The 15,893-nt window shown below is 34.1% G+C and overlaps 2 protein-coding genes across 3 annotated transcripts in view; one reads left to right on the forward strand and one right to left on the reverse strand.

The window, feature by feature from the left end:
• LOC106867465 (ribosomal protein S6 kinase delta-1) overlaps positions 1–4,043 on the reverse strand; it is a 61,743-nt gene extending 57,700 nt beyond the window's left edge. Inside the window, exon 1 of one of the 2 annotated variants that reach the window (XM_014912345.2) lies at positions 3,624–4,043. In XM_014912345.2, coding sequence (XP_014767831.1) covers positions 3,624–3,728 — 105 coding nt within the window. In that variant the 5' untranslated portion in view covers positions 3,729–4,043. The remainder of the gene's footprint in view (positions 1–3,623) is intronic. The other variant, XM_014912346.2, reaches the window with a different exon arrangement.
• An 86-nt stretch (positions 4,044–4,129) lies between these two features.
• LOC106867464 (ADP-ribosylation factor-like protein 2) lies at positions 4,130–11,389 on the forward strand. Its single transcript, XM_014912343.2, has 5 exons — positions 4,130–4,347; positions 7,883–7,993; positions 8,504–8,666; positions 10,001–10,081; positions 11,123–11,389. Exons 1-5 carry the CDS (start codon positions 4,283–4,285, stop codon positions 11,255–11,257), a joined length of 555 nt encoding a protein of 184 aa, XP_014767829.1. The 5' UTR covers positions 4,130–4,282; the 3' UTR covers positions 11,258–11,389.
• The last annotated feature ends 4,504 nt before the right edge of the window (positions 11,390–15,893 follow it).

Consider the following 15,893-nt stretch of genomic DNA (forward strand, 5'->3'; position numbering starts at 1 on the left):
TATATATATATATATTAACAGAATAAGATAAAAATCCAAGGCTGTGAAAGATTTCTGAACATTTATAAATAGGTCTTACAGCTGTTTCAATGATATTTTATATATCCCTTCATCGGAGGCAGTGTGAGAAAATGGTTAAGCAACAGTTATTCTAGATAAGATATGAAATAGAGAGTGAAGTGGAGGAATGAAAATAGATATGAGATATGCAGAGATATTGTATCTTCAGTTCCATATATTTAGGCAGAATGGTATACATATAAGATTAAAAAAACCCTCGGTTCAATAAAGACCGTTTACAAACTCTATGCTTGGAATGACCAATTTTAAATACTATTGGAACTTAATTACAAGGTACAGGAATCTTATATGTATACCATTCTGCCTAAATAATGGAACTGAAGATACAATATCCCTGCATATCCCATGCATAACCATTGCTTACCATTTTCTCACACTGTCTCCAATGAAGGGATATATAAAATATCCTGGAAACAGCTGTAAGACCTTCAATTTATAAATGTTCTGAAATCTTTCACAGCTTAAGATTTTTATCTCATTCTGTTAATTTTTTTTTATATATACATATGCTGATATATGACCTACGTTGGACTCCTCATTTGCATAATCACCAAACCTGGAGCTTAACTATAGTCTGTCCATAGCACTCACTCAGCATTACCTGACACCTTTGGGTCTTCTTGACACCATTACCTCTCATAACCTATATATATATAGTATAGAATATCAGTCAACAACATTCACACATTGGGACTGAACACCCAACTACATGGTTCATAACTACACAACCATGCCTGTGCCTAAACAAAGTGCCCATGATTGGAATCAATATACAGTGGATTAAAGTTATTATTTTAAAGCTAAGTTAAGAATAACAACAGAACATTTAATGATATGGTGACTCAATACTGAGAGTAGGTCGAATTTATGTTAAGAAATCAAGTTGACCTTTCAGCTTTTTGACCAGTATATATGTATATAAAATACAACTGTATGCATCCATTTTTAACGTTTTGTGTTTGATTTCATCTAAAACAACTTTCTATAGATGTATTTAAGTACTACACTAGCTCCAAGAGACATCAGTGAACTAACAGACACTAGTGTATTGATGCGATTCACCTCCTTAGTGATAAACATCGCCAATTTTCTTTCTTTTTTTTTTTTTGGAGTTAAACGGAGACAGCTAAAGCATGTAAAGGCTTTCCAATATGTTATTGGTATGCAAGGCAGTAAAAAAAAAAAGGATGTGTATATCCATTCTTAACACGTTCTGCCCACTCGAACGTGAACATGGCTTTTTGCCATTGGATTTTCTCCCTATGCACACACGAGTAATATTTTTTTAAATACATAAATAGAAAGATAAGCAAACACAGATAACATGATGGTAATTTGAATGAATATATATATATATATATATATATATATATATATATATATATATATATATATATATATATGAACAGAGAGAGTGATTAGTTGACAGATTACACTTGACACACATTAACAAAATCCCTTCATTCATTTTAATTATCTAATGAACCATTTGACATGTCGAAAGAATCAGCTTATAGCTTTATAGGGAACCAGAAAATAGTAAAAATACCATCCATCATAGCGAAGATTGTATTTCATCAAAAGGCAAAACATTATATAGTTCGGTATTTATGTACAGCCAGAAATACCTATATATGTACATGAGCATTAACATGTGTATGTGTAAAGTTGACAGTGAATTGTAAACGATGCTTCATAATACACACACACACACATATGTATGTGTGTATGCGTCCACACATTTGAATTGGAGACCATCTAATCTATAGTATTCTAAATATCTTAATTAGTAGCAGTAGAGAAATTGTTTATCATTTATCAATGATATATTCCTCTGACTACTTACTCGTTCAGCGATATAAAATATTTACTTGTGTATAATTTTTTGAGAAATATACAAAACATTGAGCTTAAAATTGCGAGGGGGGAAGCTGCATTACACTGGAGTGTACAGAAGAATAAGATATATTAGATTTTTTTTTTTAAGTACAAAAATGAAAAATGAGGGATGTATTGTATTCGACTAAATATTGTCGCTTTTAATTCTCGCAGTTTAAAACCATATATATATATATCTGAGTCACCATGGCGATAATCGCGACGAATTTGACCGATGTAAAGAAGAACTATATATAACAACACATCAGTTTTTCGAATGTTTGTAGTTTCAATTTTGAAGTTCCGTGAACAACCTAGAGAAACACGTATCTTCCTTCATTGAATACGTCACACCACACCACCTGTAAGCTTTGGAAGATGGTAGAAGACATTGGGAAACAGCAACACCCTTGTCTTGGCAGATCATGTCGCATCACATCTCACCACGGACCGAACACAGCTGTTACTAAGTGTTAATAGTAAAGGTCTAGAGTAAGAGAGAGTATGTATGGTTGTCTGTGTCTATATATATATATATATATAGTGGTCGTCAACTCGATATCGAGTATAAGAACCACTTTCTCATTGCAGACATATGCCTGTAGCAGGCTTGATAGGTTTTCTGCGATGGGCCCTCAGACCACTATGCCATTCCTACAGACGTGTACGCCCCTATCTAGCTATGATTTTGTGAGACACAAGAGGTGTGTGTGTGTGTGTGTGTGTGTTCATATTTTTGGGTGTTTACTTTTTACCCTGAGGATGTGTAAGGTAATTTACTTATTTAACTTGAATTGACAGTTAAATATAACCTTGTACAAAAATGTTGACATAGGTAATAAACTTCAATAATAATGGATATTAGCGTCAAAACTCTCATTTAAATTTATATATATATATATATATATATATATATATATATATATATACACGCATACATAGTAATCCCTAAGTATTTTAACCCCAAACCTTAGCAGAAGTAGGAAAATTGCGAATAGTTAAATATTTTCATTAAAAAAAAAATTCTGTAGCTCTCACAGATTCGCACACCTTGTCATTCGAAAAATAAAATGCAAATATACTTCTTTAAAAAAAAATTGACTTCGTTCTATATATATAAAAAAAATAATTTCTTAATAACTGAAATGTACATTTAAAGCTGTGAGTGTTTGTTAATATCAAGTAGGTTTTCGAATTGTCATTCGTACAAATACATAAATAATGCATTTCTGTTGTTGTTGGCGTGTGCTGCTATATCTATTTGCGTTCCCTTCTCCCTCATGACTTGAATTAGGATGACAGAAAATATATAGGCTTGGTAATTGTTAACAGTAAAAGTGACAATAATAAAAAAAGATGTTACTGTAAAAATATAGTTAAAAATGAACATAACCATATATATAATTATATATATGGATAAATATATATATATTGATAAGCTGAGTTGTAGGCGACGGCTGACACTAGAACTAAATATAAGGATATCGAAATATGTACCAGTTATATACTGTTTAATTGATTCATTCGACTCTTATTACTTCCTCATATAACTTGGTCTTGTACCTGTGTCCAAGAACATATTAATGGTAGCAGAGAAAGAAAAATAACACATGAAATATTATATAAATGCAAAAAAAAAGAAAACAACCCGAGTAAATACTGACCTTACACGATACTTTGTAAATGGTAAATCCGTTAGAATGCTTTACGGGGTTCGTAACATCAAAATGCCAAATCTTCTCCCCATTCAGTGACTTTTTTGTCGCCATTACTAAGTCGAACCAACCTGTTTTACCAACAGTGAGTTCGTACGTTTTTCTTTTTACGACAATTCAATTAAAAAAGACATTAAAATAAACATAAGTTTTTTTTATGTTTAGATTAAAGAATTAAGAACGTTTCTTAACTTCTTTCACATTGATTTTTTTTTTAGAGCAAAAAAAAACAACATTAAAATAAACTGTTTTTAACGCTTAGATTTAAAACTTTAAGAACGGTTCTTAACTGCTTTAAAATTAAAAACAAAAATGTTTACGCTTTTTTTAGAATGTCATTATAAAATACACGACTACATCAAATTGAATGAAAGTAAAGCAAGCGTATAATCAAAGTGAGTGAGTGATAGAGAGAGAGAGAGAGAGAGAGAGTGAAAGGTTGTGTAGAAGTATTGCGCTGCGAACCAGTTTATGACAAGCCAACTACGAAACGCCGCCGAGTCACTTACTTCCCGAGTGACACTCAGTTGTTTTGTTGTCGGCTTTCGACGGATAAATATTTCTGCTCTTAATTACCGGGATTGTTCATTCGGTATGTCTGTGCGGTGATGGGGCTGTTAACACTACTAAAAAAAATGAAACAGAAAGAAAAAGAGATGCGAATTCTTATGCTGTATCCTTTAATATATTTATGTATCATTATGATTATCCATCTCTAACTGTATCTGTATATTTTCGTGTTATAAATTTCGATTTTTTCTTTCATTTTATGGTTATGGATTGCTTCACGTTGCCTCCCATCCTATCCATGTTTGATAAAACGAGTAACCAGTAACATTACTAGGTAACTCGTTTTTACGGTCTTAAATTCAACAAAAAAAGTGACAGTCCTAAATTCTTTTTTTAAGACTAAATTTTGAAATATCCGACTCTACACACAGATCTCTTTAAAAGATTGTACCAGTCAACCAGAAATAACATTATATTCGTAATTCGCTCCATACATACTTTTGCGGAAGTTCTCGGCACCACCAATTTATGATCAAATCGTTCGCATTTATTTTAATGACAAATGCGAACAAGTAGAAAAAAAATGGTAATGGATAGATTTTACAAAATTACATCCACTGCATTTCCATCGACGACCGTCGCAATGTAATTTATGTGAAATTTGTCTGGTAGACTCTCTACACTATTCACATGCACAACTGTTATGAATGAAATGACTTTTGCACAACATCCAGTTCTAGAGCATGTACTAAATCAAAAACTGTCGGCGTACGGCAGCAATACCTAGTATCTCGTTTGAGTCGACAATAGTAATCTTCACATGTGTACCCACCAGCCTAGAAACAAATTATAATTCAGAACTGTGCAGTGAAAACACCAGTTTGTATTTAGAGCCCTTAAAAAACGAGGAAGCCCATATTACTAAGCGATCGATTTAATCAACCATAACATTCCTGACTGAAGAGGGAGTGCTCTCTTCAGAATCTTGCCCCAGTCTCTTTGCATTCCAAGTTCAAATCTTGTCTGAGTGAATTTTAACTTGCATATCTCCGATGTTCTTAAAGTAAATACCAGTAATATCACATTATCGAATTTTGCCTAGCTATCAATTTTACATTACGTCTTGTATCATTTTCATCATAAACTACATATTTATGTCAGTGTGTATATATATATATATATATATATATATATATATCGTGTGTGTTTATAACATATAAAGAGAAGGAATCCCATCTAAATTCAGGTTACTTTATAGGAATATTAACTCTTGGTTTGTAATTTTTATATTTATCATTCTTATATAGACTCTGATCCCTATATAATCCCATAATAATCATATATGAAAGATATAGCATCTAAACTCTTCGATAGCTTCTTTTATACCCTTCCAAATTCTTGAACTACTTCACTCAGTTTTTTAATTGTCACTCCAATGAAACGATAAATATTGAATAATTGCTAAAACGAGTCTTCGGTTTCGAGTCATCACTACTACCCGGTTTCTAACATTTCTTTTTGAGAGAAGAAATGAACATCACAATCACAATACCTTTTTTTTTCTAAATCAGGAGGCTTTCACTTAAGGAATCGAGGTTTCTAACCAACAGTTGTACCCAAATTAGGTTGAAATTTAATGGAGAGTCAAAATTAGGAAAATGTTTAGGCATTGTTACACAATAATATAGCTTATGGTAGGGAGCGAAGTCTGCTCCGTACACGTTTTTATGGTTACGACACTTTTGGGTCTGTTATATATTCTTGGGCAAACGGCAAACTCAAAAGCTACCCCGAGCGGCACACGCTCTAATGCTAAGTCACTGGTGTTGCGTCTTCCACGCCCCTAGTTTTGTTTGACAATCATTGTCAAAAGCACGTGTGAGGAAATAGAGCTAAACAAAATACTTCTTAAGACAAGCTGTTCATAGCTCGTGACCGGTGTAAGCCAAACAAGTGATATAGTTTCATAAATATGCAATATAAAATGTCAAATTTAATTTTCGCAATTTCCAAGGTCGATATAACCGATTGACCACTGTCCAAGGACTAAAACTTGTAAAAGACCGCGCGCGCACATACACACACACAATCGTTTTAACGTCTATTTTTCCATGCTTGCATGGGCCAGACGAAACTGACCAGTTTTTTCTAGTCAGATACCGTTTCCGTTACCGACCTTCATCTATTTCCAAGTGCAGTAACATTTCACCTGGATAGACATGTTCCATGGAAGACTGGAAACGAAGGTCACTGCCTGTGTGATAACGACACCCTCTACAACGATATCAGGACTAGGAAACATAAACACACACGTAATGAGAAATTTAATAAAACAACTTTGTCATTAGGGAAATTGTGTGTATGTGTGTGTGTGTGTTTCAAGTTACACAGACACCTCTTTGATACTCCTGCCATAAAAAATATAATGAATATATATTATAACATATAACTGGTATATATATATATCTAGGCACAGGAGTGGTTGTGTGGTAAGTAGCTTGCTTACCAACCACATGGTTCCGGATTCAGTCCCACTGTGTGGCACCTTGGACAAGTGTCTTCTACTATAGCCTCGAGCCAACCAAAGCCTTGTGAGTGGATTTGGTAGACGGAAACTGAAAGAAGCCCGTCGTATATGTGTATATATGTGTGTGTGTTTGTGTGTCTGTGTTTGTCCCCCCACCATTGCTTGACAACCAATGCTGGTGTGTTTGCGTCCCCGTAACTTAGCGGTTTGGCAAAAAGAGACCGGTGGAATAAGTACTAGGCTTACAAAGAATAAATCCTGGGGTTGATTGGCTCGACTGAGGGCGGTGCTCCAGCATGGCCACAGTCAAATGACTGAAACGACTAAAAGAGTAAATATATATATATTATAACATATAACTGGTCTGTTGGAAACCTATGATAACGATACTTTTCTTCATAAAATGCATGATACAAAATAATTTTTGGCATAGTCGACCTCGACTGGTACTTTATTTTATGAACCCCAGAGGGATAAAAAGTAAACTTGACCTCTGCATGATTTGAACCCAGAACATGAAAGGCCTGAACAAATATGTCAAGGCATTTTTATCCAACTCTCTGAACAATCTATTAATCCACTGCCCTTGCAAAATAACTTTTAAAATGTCATAAATGGCTTCAACAAGCAATTGGAAGTGTGCCTCAGTTTCAGCTTGAGTTATTCTCTTTTTCCAAGGTTCTAGCTATTCAATTGATGAAATACATTAATTTATTATGAAACTAGAATCCACATTCTTATTTTAATGTTATCATTATCACATAATCGAAGACAAGGAAGAAAGGATGGTCTTTGGCTTTCCATGTTACATTCTTGGCAACTGTAGAAATTAAGAAAATTGCAAACATAATAATCATTAGTTTTTTTATGTTGTTTAATGTTTTGAGAGATAAAGTCTCTAGAATCATTGAGGCATTCCAAAACCAAGATAAAACTAGCTCTGGCAAGCATAATTCTAGATAGAAGTTGAAGTTCACAGAGAGGGGCTGTAGAATAGTAAAACATACTGTTTGGCCCCTACTGTGACTGATGCCAAACGTAGACCAACTGCATGTTAAATAATAAAACTTCAGTTTAACAAAGTGTTTTCAATATTTTGTTCAACCACTATATGTATATATATATTTGTTTTTGTATAAATAGTTTATTTCTTCCTTAATTTTCCAAATAGTGGCTTAGATAATGCTGGTAAGACAACAGTGCTAAAAAAATTCAATGGTGAAGATGTTGATACCATATCTCCAACTTTAGGCTTTAACATTAAAACTTTAGAACATCTCGGGTGAGTTAGTTTTCTTTTTGTTTTCCTTTTATTTTATGCAGTGTTATATATATATATATATATATTTTAAATATTTCTAGTTTTTCAGTCTATAGTTGGTTCATTGGATTAAAGAGATTGATAACCTAAGAACTGTGTCTGACACTAAATAGTTAAAAATAAATATATTTCTTTGTAGTCTAGTCTAGTCCATTTGGTTATTATTTAACAGTTTTTGTGTGTTTTTGAATAGCCAACATGTATTTGTCATGTAATTATTTTAGTTTTGAAACATGATCTCAGATCAAATCACTTGCAAAGCAAGTACGTCTTTGAAATTTAATTAAAATTTCTAAAAAGACTAAAATTTCAGTTTCATTTGTATCATTCTAATTTTGTTTCATGAAAATATGCCAATAAACATGTCAAATTTTACTGATTTGAAATTTCAAATCAAAGAAACTTTAAAATGATATCCGAAATAATAAGAAAATATATTTCCATTTGTGATTTTTTTTCCACTCATTTCAGTTATAAATTAAACATATGGGATGTTGGTGGCCAAAAGTCTCTCCGTTCCTACTGGAAAAACTACTTTGAATCGACTGATGGTCTTATCTGGGTTGTTGATAGTGCTGACCGAATGAGGCTGCAGGATTGTAAGCAAGAACTGGATGCTTTATTATTGGAAGAAGTCAGTTGCAATGATTTATTCAAATTATTTATTGGTCTTATTTGTTGCTTTTGTTATCACATTCTTTCTTACTATATTGTTCTTGTCCATACCAAGATTTGAACACAGTACTGCAAGGCAATGGAATATGCACCCAGTTATAGGGTGTCTTGAATTAACTTTAGTTTGGTAGGTTAAATTTCTACAAAAGGCCAACAAATGCTGATGAAGATCTAAATAAAGCAGAAACTTAAACATCCTTCATGTTGTTATTTTAACTTTGACTGAGTAGACCTAGAAGTTGGATTGTTGTACTTACACTTGTGAGATTGTGGGTTTTGATTCCTGGACTGTTGTGCTCTTGAGCAAAATACTTTATTTCATGTTTCTCTGCAATCACTTTAACACAACTGATGCATGGCACACTGTACACCTATACTGGCAATGTCGATTTGATAGAGCGAGTGAGCTTATGTACTACACAAACATTTGTTCAACAAGAAATTTCAGAATCATCTTTTTCGGCAGACTCAAGAGACTACCAAGAAGATGATGAAGAAAAGCAGACCTTATGGACCCCTTTGATTCCTATTTTACTCAGGGAGTTGGGGAACCTTCATAGCCATTCAATGCCTAAAAACTCCTATTATATTTTTATGATTAAATATTAGGAATTGTATAAAAAAATGTTTAAATATTTTGTGTATTGTAGAAATATAACCAGTTTATTGCACATAAATTTTTAATAAAGTCGTATATAGACCCCAGTTGAGAACTACTGTTCTGTATAAACTGTACCTGATAAAAAAAAATGGAATGGTGATACTTTTGATCATAGGCAAAAAATGGTTGAGAACCACTGATGCAGAACTACATATATTCAGTATCTTATTTCGTTTTTGAAAGAGATTGGGTTCCTGGTTCTAGCTAGTCAAGAGACAAGGTTGGGAACAATGGTTTCTAACCTGGGGTCTGTAAACCCCTGGGAGATCCACAAAGTACTGAGGCTCTATGTGCTAAGCTCAAAATTTATTGAGCAGACAGACCTTTCAAAAAGCTCACAGGGAAAATTAATTTAGATATAAGGGGTCCTTGGTAATGAAAAGATTGGGAACCATTGATATAGAGGCTCTCATCCTGATTTGTAGACATCTTTAATATTTGTGAAGGTAGCATGTTTTTTCTTTTCAAATCATTTCTTAAACTGTTTAATCTCTAAAATTTATTTCGACCTTTTATATCTTTTTGTGAGATGCCATAATTCCAAGCATAGAGGGTTAAAATTTGTAGAACATTTTTCTTAAAAAATTAGTTGACACATTTAATTCTAATAATTTACTTTTTTCTACTTACAGCGATTAGCAGATGCAACACTACTAGTTTTTGCAAACAAACAAGACTTACCTGGTGCTCTTAAAGCCGAAGAAATCAGAGAGGTAACTTTTGTTTGTTTCATTTTAATTTTTTTCAGTTGTTCCATCTTATCATAAATGTGATGGGTTTTTTCTTTACAAAATATGATCTTTTGCATATTATTGGATCAGTAGGTAGTTTTACATGTGGATGCCATCCTCACCACGTTTTACTATCTTTTTCAGCATACAAGTTGACATAGAGTACAGTGTAAACATGTGAAAACATTCAAACATTGTGACTATTTTTCCAAATTTATGCTGCATTTCACATGGAATTTTTGATCCTCCAAAGTTGCCTTGGCATATAAATTGAACAATCTTTTTTTGGTCTGAAAAATTCAACTTGTATGCTGGAAAATATGGTAATGATTTATCTACAAAGCATAAATGGGACTAATCATCAGTTAAGCCAGGGGTTTTCAAACTGTGGTCCACGGACAGCAAATACTTTTTATGGGCAATTTGATTTTATATATGTTTTTTAATCGAAATCTTTTAATTGACAATAAACCTATTTGTTAAATACTGTCAAATAAATAAATGTAAAAATATATGTTATTTTAAGCAAATATTTATGTATAAATTTCATAAGCATTTATAAGGGGGTCTCTAAGGTAAAGCCTGAAATATAAAGGGGTCCGCAAGTCAAAAAGTTTGAAAACCCCTGAGTTAAGCAACACAATGTGTTGCTTAACTGATGACGATGGCTAATGTTAAGATTTGACCATATCATCAATGGTCAAGCTTTGTAACCTTATAACCATTGTGTCTGTGTACAGATAATGTTTAATCAATTATCTGAGGTACCAATGACAGTGACCAACCTTTTCCAGTTTCTCCTTTAGACTGATGATCAAGTAGATGGTATCAAGTCCCAGTTTGTGAAGGATGCTGGCATCAATAGATTTACCCACTTATCTATGAGGGGCAGAAGACACACAATTTCTCTCAACCATTTTCCTTTCATTCTTTCATACAGACACACTATCATTTACCCCCTATCCTGACCATTCGCATTCATAACCCTTCAAATGTAACAAGTCCCTCTTATTTTCTTTATAGATTTTAAAACTGGACAACATAAAATCTCACCATTGGCTAATACTTGACTGTAGTGCCCTGACTGGAGAGAATTTACTGCAAGGGATGGATTGGTTAATTGGAGACATTGCGAGTCGAATATTTACCATGGACTGAACACTAACAGCTCATTTTTTTTCATTCATCGGAAATTAAATTAAATGTTTCCCAAAATGTTGTAAATGTTGACTTTTTATTCATACTACTAAGGTTCACATAGCATTAAAATTGTGTATATGTACACCCACACACAGTCTTCTTTTTTATTTCACTATGCTGTACTGTATTAAATATTCACCCATCTTTAAATAGTTCTTTTAGCATAGTTTTTTTTTTTCTAGGAGATGAGGGATTCTTAGTCCCTTTGTGCAGAAATATTTTGTCATTCCTGAAGAAGAGGCTACTGTGTTTTTCGTGGGCATTTTCACAGCACAAAGTACTTCATTCAAAGAGAATACTTTTGCTGCTAGCAAAAATAAGATCCCTGAACATTTCCCTTTATTCTGGCTACTAAGCTTCCATAACACTCATCTCCACTGTTAATTAAATTACGAAGGTAACATAAACTGTCAACTAATTCCAAAGAACACTCCAAACATTTGGAAAAAAATTTATGTCAGCCGACTTGTGATCCCACTGCATCTCTTGTTCACTCATAACTTGGTATATAACACAGTGTACCTACCTACACCTATTCTGTATATTGAGGTCACCACTCTGTTAGCAGTAGGGTCATTTATTCTTTTCAGTTGAGTAAAACTTTTGCAAAATTTACTTTGAAGCATCTTGATTTTAGGTCTTGCTGTTTGGAATTTCTTCTCTAACTCTTTGACCGACTCAATTGAGAGGTCATAAAGGAATTCCCATGGTCTTAAACTCTTCTGTTATAGACTGAAGAATTACAACAAACAGGAAAGAGGGTTGAGAATTGAACCCTGATGGATACTTACCTGCAAGCTAAATTCTTCTTTAGTACCTTGATGACAGCATCTCTGTACATGGATTGCATGGCTTTCACAAGCCATACAACTACTACTAGCTTTATTTTAATGACCACCAGACTGGAGAGCATGGTACCTTCTTCATTCTGAAGAATGCTAAGTATAGTGGAATTATCTGTAATTTTTTCATTAGGAAGAGGACACTGGTTATACTTCAACTCAGCATAACTCTGAATGATGGGCCATCTTAGCTAATTCTCTTCCTAATCAGTTATGTTATAATTCTTTCTGTTGCTTTCATAACATAGTCCATTAATTTGATACTCCTGTACTTGCTTCTTTCTAGAACTTCTCTACTTTTGAATCGTTAGAACTGACGTCTCAAATCCTACAAACATACTGGTTGATGTGTGTTCTACTTCATTACATATTTTTAGCATCTCAGTGACTATTTTTGATGGTCCAGTTGCTTTCCTTGTATTTATATCTTGTCAACTTCAATAGATGGTCAGTCTGTTGTATCTACTTGAGGCAGTATCTCACTGCCTGTGACAAGAAGATCAAAAAGAAACATGAGGTGTTCTGCATTGCAAAGCAAGCATCTTGTTTCCAATTTCTCTTTTTGATATGTAAACTTAACATCTAGTTTCCTAATGCCATTCCTTACTCTCTGCTCTTCTTTTGAACTTTGCTTGTTACTTTTATGATTCTATCTATTGCATCATTTCTCTCCTCTATGTCACCTTCCATCAAGCTGGAACCTTGATCCATCCACAGATCTTGTCAGTACCTTATAGCAAGTTGGCTCATAGAATCTTCCAGCTGTCTTCTGTTATAAGTCTCTAAGTTTCTCTTTGTTACATGTATTGAGTAATACCTCTTTGAATTTAACTATGACTGGAAAATCTTTTGGTTTTGATACCCTCTTTCTCAATACTGACTTGTGTCTCTAGGTCCATTTAACTATTAGACTGATGACCAGTAACTTCAGAATATATTGAATGAGACATTCTTCACTATCAAGGAGTACTTAACATGTACAGTCTGTTGTCTATCCCATTTCCTGGTGAATACCAAGTTTATCTAGCCTTCATATTCATCAATTGGTTTAATGATCAGGTGGATGGTTAGTTTCCAAATAGGACATTTGTATCACAAAACTCCAAGAGCTTTCACTTCTCTTTATTCTTTGTACCATATCTATAGCAGCCATCATGGCATTGTCCAACACACCCTTTAATCTTTCGATACCAATTCCCCTTGGTTCTAAGATACAGTTCTTGTTCTTTAATTGCCCTAAATTTAAACCTCCATCAAAATTTCATGCTAATTTTATATTCCAGACACCAGTTTAATAATAAACTTATTTTACTAAATTTTTCATTATTTTCAAAATTAATTGAAGTAAAAGACAGTGCATTTCAATAGAAATATTGTAACAGAAGAATTAAAGTCATCAGCTGTAATAATGGGGTTTCTTGTAGTCTGCAAGAGGACTTCATAAAAACGATCCTATTACTCCTCTATTAGTTTTGATTGCAGTACATATGCAGGGATCCTCATTACTCTTGCCTATGACAAATATAAGCTTAATTCTTCTTTTACATACCTTAGTTACTTATAGTATTTCTTTGCCAACATTATGCCTAATCCACTCACAGCTGTAAAGCAGACATAGCTCAGTTGCTATGAAATGGGACTGCTAGCTGAGATATCAGCAGTTTGTATCATGTACTGCATTATATTTTTGTCTGAAACCCTTAATCCTAATGTGCCCAAGCTAACTATTTATAGATACCATTAAGGTAGGAATTACTGCTTTGCACTGCATCTCAAAAGGTCAACCCACAGGCAAAGAACAGATAAAAAACTAAATAACAGCAGTATTATATACTGACAAATATTTTGTAAGTTTGTAGTACCAAGTACAGTGGTAGATATGTTGATATAAAAATAACTGGATGGGTAGAGAAAAATACCTAGAAATGTCTGCTTCATTGAGAATAATTATTTGCTAAATGAGCAAGTATGATCAGAGAAGGTAGACAACTTTGAAATTTTAATTAGCTATGAAATGTAGAGGGGAGTGTGTCTGACAGTACAGTGACAATGTCTCAATCTCATTAGAGTTCTTCAGCGAAGTAGAGCTTAACCATTACTAGCAGATGTTAAATGACTTGAGGATTTTTGTGAATAAAATAGAATGTAGGTATAGCTTGGTGACAGGTCTCTACCAAGCTGACTTCCTTTCGACACGTTTGTGAAAACCAAACACCTTGAGTGGATTATTAGTTTTAGTCCAGTGAAATTGACCACGATCCACTGGTGAGAGAAACTAAGGTAAACAATATTTAAGTTAGTATTAATATATTTAATTCTGTGATTATTAAAATGTTCACTAAAAAAAAAAAAAACGGCTAATATTGTCTTAGCCATTTTGACAAATATGGGAGACAACTCTGGAATGTTTTTTTTTTTTATTGCATAAGGCTTTTTGTCAATTCTGAGTTGACCATACGCCTACATATACGGTGCAATCGTTGGCAAAATTTTAGGGAGTCAAGCAGTAGCTCACACATGGAAGTCTCTACTCTCCACACTACTAAAGTTGTCCAATGAAAAGGCAAAGCATGAACCAATATGGTTTTATACCATTTGTCACAGGTGTTGCTGTCAGAATGCAGAATCACAACAAATATCGGTTTCAAATTCTGGAGTCAAGACCAGCAATTTCGGAGGGTGGGGGCGCAAGTCGATTACATTGACCTCAGCACTCCACTGGTACTTATTTTATCGACTCTAAAAGGATGAAGGACAAAGTCGACCTTAGTGGAATTTGAACTCATAACTTAAAGACAGACGAAATGTGACCTGGCATTTTACCTGGCGTGCTAACAGTTCTGCCAGCTTGCCTCAACAAACACCAAATACTGCAAGGCATCCTGTCTGATACTAACACAGGAGTTCTCAACCATTTTTCAGCTATGGACCCCTTTAACTACTATTTTATTCTGGTGGACCACCACAGCCATTTGATGGTTAAAAACTAGATTTTCAGATACTTTAAAAATTCGTATTTTGTTGTTCACACATTTATGTAGGTTGAATTATGCGAAATGTCTGAGAAAGAAACCTAGCTGTTTCTTGCAATACATACCAATACATACATCTAAAGCAAAATTTTTTCAGGAGCCATTAATAAGATATTGTGGATCCCCAATTTACTATTTTGTTGTGTCGTCGTCGTTTAACGTCCGCTTTCCATGCTAGCATGGGTTGGACGATTTGACTGAGGACTGGTGAAACCAGATGGCTACACCAGGCTCCAATCTGATTTGGCAGTGTTTCTACAGCTGGATGCCCTTCCTAACACCAACCACTCAGAGAGTGTAGTGGGTGCTTTTACGTATTACCCGCACGAAGGTCAGTCAGGCGGTACTGGCAACGGCCACGCTCATCTCGCTCGAGAAACCTCATGTGTCACCTGCACAAGAGCCAGTCTAGGGGCACCAGCAACGATCTCGCTTGAAAATCCGACAACAACCCCACACAAGAGCCAGTTCAGCCCCAAAAATCTTATATGAACTCTGGTTGAGAACCACTGCTCTAAAGGTTCTACTAACTCTGGTTGTTACTTTTTTCTTTTAATATCAAACCCTTAAAGGATAACAGGCATAGGTGACATTGGCAATGTTTTGAATTCATAGTGCAGCATTGTAACAAATAGCACAAGACTTTCTACTTAATGGTTCTGCCAATTTGCCTTCTTATTATGATCTAATAAACAAATATAGACTTCACTGTACTTGCTG

This window comes from Octopus bimaculoides, chromosome 11, assembly GCF_001194135.2.
Source record: "Octopus bimaculoides isolate UCB-OBI-ISO-001 chromosome 11, ASM119413v2, whole genome shotgun sequence".
In the NCBI taxonomy this organism is placed as follows: domain Eukaryota; kingdom Metazoa; phylum Mollusca; class Cephalopoda; order Octopoda; family Octopodidae; genus Octopus; species Octopus bimaculoides.

Bases quoted from the DNA above. Each gene is read 5' to 3' on its own strand.
- LOC106867464 (XM_014912343.2), top strand. From the start codon at position 4,283: ATGGGGCTGTTAACACTACTAAAAAAAATGAAACAGAAAGAAAAAGAG. The intron at 4,348-7,882 runs GTATCCTTTAAT...TTTTCCAAATAG, and splicing joins GAGATGCGAATTCTTATGCT to TGGCTTAGATAATGCTGGTA. The intron at 7,994-8,503 runs GTGAGTTAGTTT...CACTCATTTCAG, and splicing joins AAAACTTTAGAACATCTCGG to TTATAAATTAAACATATGGG.